General features: G+C 58.6%; 1 protein-coding gene across 4 annotated transcripts; it reads left to right on the top strand.

The window, feature by feature from the left end:
• Nucleotides 1–7: 7 nt before the first annotated feature.
• Nucleotides 8–5,713, top strand: LOC128081086 (CMP-N-acetylneuraminate-beta-galactosamide-alpha-2,3-sialyltransferase 2-like). Of its 4 annotated transcripts, none has more exons than XM_052684010.1 (8): nt 8–291; nt 1,242–1,362; nt 2,142–2,390; nt 2,547–2,737; nt 2,868–3,047; nt 3,383–3,428; nt 3,732–3,851; nt 4,285–5,681. In XM_052684010.1, the coding sequence occupies exons 3-8, from the start codon at nt 2,154–2,156 to the stop codon at nt 4,447–4,449; spliced, it is 939 nt and encodes a 312-aa protein (XP_052539970.1). In that variant the 5' UTR covers nt 8–291; nt 1,242–1,362; nt 2,142–2,153; the 3' UTR covers nt 4,450–5,681. The 4 variants fall into 4 exon arrangements, with proteins under 4 accessions (XP_052539970.1, XP_052539969.1, XP_052539967.1 ...); XM_052684009.1 differs by having other exon boundaries at nt 104–291; nt 1,242–2,053; nt 3,732–3,796; nt 4,285–5,713; XM_052684007.1 differs by having other exon boundaries at nt 104–291; nt 3,732–3,796; nt 4,285–5,711.
• Nucleotides 5,714–5,715: the final 2 nt, after the last annotated feature.

The raw sequence follows: 5,715 nt of genomic DNA, 5'->3' as shown, positions 1-5,715 counted from the left end.
GAGTGCGGTAGTTTTGTGGGAGAACACCCAGCACTTCCCCAACCTTGCCATAAATCCATACCTGTGTGAGTGAGATCGGCTCACTGCACGGCCCTCAGGGGTCTGCTTTTTGGACAACAGTCCTCTGGAAAGCCAATGGCATGGCCTCACCTCGCCAGGATCCACCTGCTGCAGCAGGGGAGGAGCGGGGGACTGGTCAGACAGCGCACAACACCGGCCTTTTGGCTGGGGACTCCATTGGGTGCTCATCTCTGCTTGGGTGGTGACCCTGAGGACAACGCTTCGATCGAGGTATTGACTTGATGGTGTCAGGGGGAATAAGAGGCTTTGGTTGTTGGGTTTGGTTGTTATGGTTGATGACTGGCCAGCATTTGGTGTCTGCATTTGGTCGTACACATGGCTGCCTAAGAACAGAGTGTATGCAGCCTTGGGGAAAGACTTTTCTGTTGGAAATATAGGGACCAGTATAGGGACCATTCCCTCCTCTGAGATTCTCCCTCATTCACCTCTGGGATCCCTAAAACATTGGGAGACATTGGGTGGGGATCCCTTGACTATTAAAAAACTGAAACATTACTGTGGATAGAAAGGACGATGGGAGAAAAGTGGCTGGAAAGGGGAACCTTGAATTCTAAGACAGTACTTCAATTATTGTTATTTTGTCGCCGTGTAGATAAATGGGATGAAATTCTGTGTGTTAACTTGTTCTTTATGTTCTGAGACGATGCTGCAAGGCTCTGTTCTCTGCCCCAACTTCCCTTTCCTGCAGCAGTCACTGAGTTCTGCAGTGTGTGGGAGTGTCACCTCCTCCCGGCGCTGCTCAGAGTCACTGAGTGGCCCTTATGACAGCTGGGGGAACCAGCATTCCTCCAGCCCCTTTCCCATCTTTGGGGCTGGGGAACACTTGGAGATGTCACTTAGGGCTGAGTGAGGGCAGGGACAGATCTATGGCCACCGCTGCACCTGGTGCTGTGGCTGCAATGCAACCTTGGGCCTGGGCAAGCCCCAGGGGTGCACTGGGGGGCTCTGTGCCTCCGCCTCGGCTGCTGGGAAGGGCACAACCCGCCTCGGTGGGCTCAGTGCTGGAGGCCTTGGGGACGCAGCGTTTGGCAGCCAGCCCAAAGGAAAGCAGCCTCGTTGTTTTCTGAACCGGAGTGACTTTGCTTCCGCCACGCTGGCAGCACTTCGCTCTCACTTCCTTCCCCCAGAGCTCACACTGGTGACATTTTCGTTCTTCCCAGGAGAACTGCTGCAACTGCTGTGGCCGCCCAAGGACCGGCCCAACCTCTTTCACTTCACCCACGTCCCACACCTCGCACCACTGACAGCTGGAGCAGTGGTTCTACTGCTGGACACGTGCAGGTATGTCTGTATAACGGGGGAGACAGATCCACGTCCATCCCAGAGCTGCCTGTAAGAGGTCTGGGGGGAGCATGGGGAACCCCGTGAGGGTGGGAGGGGCTCTGTCCTGCTTTCCCAGTGCAGTGGGGAAACTCCAGTCCCGAGTAGGGATTGTCCCAGCATCCTGCTGTCAGCCTGCCCGGGGCACCAGGCTCTGAGTGCTGAGCACCTTGTGGAGATAACAGAGCTCTTGTTGCTCTGACTTTGGCTGGATGTGAGTGCTTTCAGCTGGCAGACAGGAAGGCCATGCTCAGCTCGGCGTTCTGACAACAGACAGCCAGGCACACACAGACAGACACACAGACAGACACACAGACACATACACGCTGCGGTTCCACCTCCCGGCAGCGACGCGGTGCCCCTGGCAGCCACGGAGCGGAGGCTGCGCAGTGCCTGCGCGGTCGGGAGCGGCGGGGAGGGGGTGTGGAAGGCACGGGAACCGTGGGCTGAAGCGGGGGCCGGAGCAAAGATGCTCCGCAGCTCGCCCATGGGCCGGGTCGCAGCCGCCGCGCTCGCAGCGGGCAGAGCGCGGCACGCAGAGCAGCACGTGCTGCCGGCCCTGCCCTGCCCTGCGCTACTGCGGCGGTGCCGGGAGCAGAGCCGTAGGGCCGCGGAGCTGTTGGGAAGGGAAACCCATGCCGGGCTGTCTCAGGTCTGCGGCGGGGCGGTGCGCAGCGGGGGGGGCAGCGGGCCGTGCAGGGTTCTGCTCTGCCCACGGTGCCACCGCCCTCCTGCTGCAGGTGCTATGAGGGATGCGCTGCCGGAAGCGCACGCTGCTGGGGCTGGCCCTGTGCCTGCCGCTCGGTCTGTGGCTGTTGTTCCGGGCCTCCGTGTCCGGCCTAGGCCTCTCTCCTTCCCTCCCCACCGTCAGCTGCACCGCCAGCTTCAACGCCTCCGCCTGGTTCAGCGCGCGCTACGATGCGGCCGTGGGGCCTCTGCTGAGCGGCCCGGCCCACGAGCTCTCCCCGGACGTGGTTCACTGGTGGCTGGTGAGTGGGGCTTGGATCTCTCCCGGGCTCCTTATGTCTGCCGGCAGCAGGTTTTACGCGCCCGTTGCCCCCCAGCCTTCCCCACCTCACCCGGGCAGGTGAGGGGCTTCGCGCCGCAGGGGCTGACGCTGCCCGTCCTTGCCTGTGCTCCCCCAGACCCTGCAGGGCCCCTCCAGCATCGCCCCGCTCCAGGCCATCATCCGGAAGCTCTTTGCTGTCCTCCCGGCCCCCAATGGCAGCGTGTGGGACCCGTCACGCTGCAGGACGTGTGCCGTGGTGGGCAACTCGGGGCGGCTGAAGGGGTCCCGCCATGGCCCGCAGATCGATGCCCACCACTGGGTGCTGAGGTGGGTGTCACCAAGGGCTCGTGTTCTCTTTTCCCTGCTGGCCGGGGTCACCTGGTGTTCCTGCTTGGCGGCCCGGGGCCCCCGTGGTGTGTGCCTTCATTTTGGGACGTGCCTTCCCGCTGTCCTCTAGGATGAACAGAGCCAAGACAGCGGGCTTTGAGGTGGATGTCGGTGCGAGGACGACCCATCACTTCATGTACCCAGAGAGTGCGATGAACCTCTGGCCTGGTGTCCACCTTGTCCTTGTCCCCTTTAAGCCACTGGATCTCAAGTGGGTGACCAGCGCCTTCTCCACAGGAGAGCTCACACAGTGCGTCACCTCGGCCATCCTGGTGCTCTGGGAACAGCTGCTCTTGTTGGAGAGCTGGGGGGATGGGCTGGGGGACGAAGGGCTCAGAGGGCTCTGGCATCCCACAGCACTGCAATTTGGGGAGTCTGCCCCCACAGGACTTGGGCATCCTGCAGCCCCATACCCTCACAAGTGGGATGGAAGCTGTCCCGGCTGTGCCTCTTTGCAGGGCCAGGCCATGGGACACCACAGGGTCAGCCCAGAGAACTGCGGGTGCTGTGGCAGCAGGTGCTGGTTGTCGCAGCAAACCATCTGCCCCTGAAGGTGCACTCACAGCTGTCCTCTGGCTTTTGCAGCACCTACACAAGAGTGAAGCAGTTCATCAAAGCTGACAGAAACAAGGTAAGGGCTGGGCAGGCATCCAGCAAGCACTCCCTGCCTGAGAATTCAGTGCTGGGGCTGTGGGGCAATGGGGGCCAGGGGCTGAGGGCCACCAGTAACTTGGAGTGGCTGTCAGATGTGGGGTGGCCCTGAAAGCATCCGCAAGGCAATGTGGGAGCTGCTGCAAAGCTCTTCTTGGTCAGACTGGGTTCATTCTGTGGGAAGGCAAGTGGGGTGCAGGCAGAGTTGGGGGACAGTGGTCCACAGTGGTGATAGGAGCTGGCTGTCCTGACTGCAGCTTATCATGCCTCTAACCCCAATCAGGTGCTGATCCTGAGCCCAGCCTTCCTCAAGTACATCCATGAGAACTGGACGGAGCACCATGGCAGGTACCCCTCCACCGGCTTCACAGCGCTGCTCTTCGCCTTGCACGCCTGCCAGCAGGTGAGCACAGCCTGCAGCACCACACACTGCTCAGCCCCGTGGGCACCACCTGGAGCTTGCCACCACTGCTCCACACATGGGGAGGTGGTTTTCCTTGTGGCCATGCAGGATTTCCTTTGCTGCAGTGTCTACCACCCACTGGCATTTTGCCTCCTCTGGCTCCAGCTCCCCTTTCCCTGGTGCATTATCTTGCACTAGATGCAGCATAGTGTGGGTGGGCAGTCATGGCCCTCAGCTGCTGGCCGCCTTCTTGCTGGGGGAACCCAGATGTGGTCAGCCTGGCTGTGTCTCCTCATCCCCACCTGGGCCCTGGTGCTCTGTGCCCATAGGGCTTCTCCTGCCTCGCTCCCCAGATGCAGGACTGCACATGGTGGGTACTCACCTTGGGTCAGCCGACCGCCTGTGCAGTGATGGCTCTGCTGGCATGCCACAGGTCTCCGTGTTTGGCTTTGGAGCTGACAGCAAAGGGAACTGGCATCACTACTGGGAAGAAAACCGCTGGTCTGGAGCCTTCCGCAGAACAAGGGTCCATGATGCTGATGTCGAATTCAGCCTCATCCAGAGACTGGCAGCTGAAGGCAGAATATTGTTCTATTAGTGACACGCACTCAAGAAACGAGGCCAAGCCGTTAGCACAAGAACCGGCGGCTGCAGCAGCTCTTTAGCTTGCTTCTGCCCCTCGCTGGCTGGGGCAGCCTACGCTTGGTGTGTGCTGTGCTGGTCCCACCAGCTCAGCACGGCAGACAGCAGTGAGCATGAATGGCAGTAGAGCTCTGCTAAGCCTGAGAGATTCCTGCTGCAGGTCTTGGTCTTCTCCAGAGAGGACACAGAGGGGCAGGAGGGGGGCAAACCCCGTGCTTTCAGAGCCCTCAGTTCAGGTGCTACACAGCAGAGCGGCTGTAACTGGACGGTGCGCACACAGCCAGCTGCCAGTGCAGCTCTCAGGGGATGGAGCTGAGATGTCCACCCTCTGATGGCACAGGGGGAGGTTCTTTGGGCAGGCGGAGAGTCTTAACAGAACTGAGGAATATATTTTTATATTGCACCAAAGGAGAGTAAGGAACGAGAAAATGAAGCGCGCGAAGTCCGAACGCAGCAGCAATGAGTACAGCTGAAATGACATGTTGAATAAACTTTGAAGGTCTACTGCTAACGTTTGTTTTACTTTCTGAGCTCTTGCTGCTCTGCACGGCTGATCGCAGACCCTGACGCCCTCCTGACCAGGGATGGGAGCCATCACCGCCCCACACCTCATTTGTTTTGCTGGTGCTGGTTGTTTAGCAAGCATGTTGCAAAATTCAAAAGCTGCAGCCAGTCCAAGCGGATGCTACCAAAGCAGTTGCAAAGGCAGCAGGTTTTCAGATGTTTTCTGAGGAACATGCCAAGCATGGGGCTGCTCAGAGCCCTGCTCCTTCATCTGTGCCGCAGAGCGCAATGACCAAGAGAGCAGCTGCTTGTTTCCTTTCAGTCCCAAACACCACTGTCCTTGAATCAGATCCAGCTTTTCCACGTCTGAATCATACTGATCACGTGGAAAAGCACCAGATCAGTCACAAGCTCCCATTTTAACTGCAGGAAGACATTACCACTCCCTAAGCTACTAACTTCATCTGATTCCTGCCTCTCCAGGCAGAATCCCCACTTCTGTACCTGTTTTCTGTTTCTCTTTTCCGGAGCCTTCAGCAATTTCTATGCAGTTGTTCCAGTATTCCAGCATGGAGATTCATCACACACCTTATCCACACATCCAACTGCACCCAGGTTTTTGTATGATCTGTTTCGAAGCTCTCTTTAACTAATTAAAAACAAGCTTCTGCTTACAAATTGATGGCATTTATCCTAAAGTTCTACCTTAGTTTAAAGC

Source organism: Tympanuchus pallidicinctus, unplaced genomic scaffold (genome assembly GCF_026119805.1).
Source record: "Tympanuchus pallidicinctus isolate F22 unplaced genomic scaffold, pur_lepc_1.0 scaffold20, whole genome shotgun sequence".
Taxonomy (NCBI): domain Eukaryota; kingdom Metazoa; phylum Chordata; class Aves; order Galliformes; family Phasianidae; genus Tympanuchus; species Tympanuchus pallidicinctus.
The sequence above is the reverse complement of the archived record's forward strand: the minus strand, read 5'-3'. Positions and strand labels throughout refer to the sequence as shown.

Coding starts and splice junctions, on each gene's coding strand:
- LOC128081086 (XM_052684009.1), top strand. CDS start 2,154: ATGCGCTGCCGGAAGCGCACGCTGCTGGGGCTGGCCCTGTGCCTGCCG. Junction 2,738..2,867: donor GCCCACCACTGGGTGCTGAG/GTGGGTGTCACC, acceptor GCTGTCCTCTAG/GATGAACAGAGCCAAGACAG. Junction 3,797..4,284: donor TGGACGGAGCACCATGGCAG/GTACCCCTCCAC, acceptor GGCATGCCACAG/GTCTCCGTGTTTGGCTTTGG.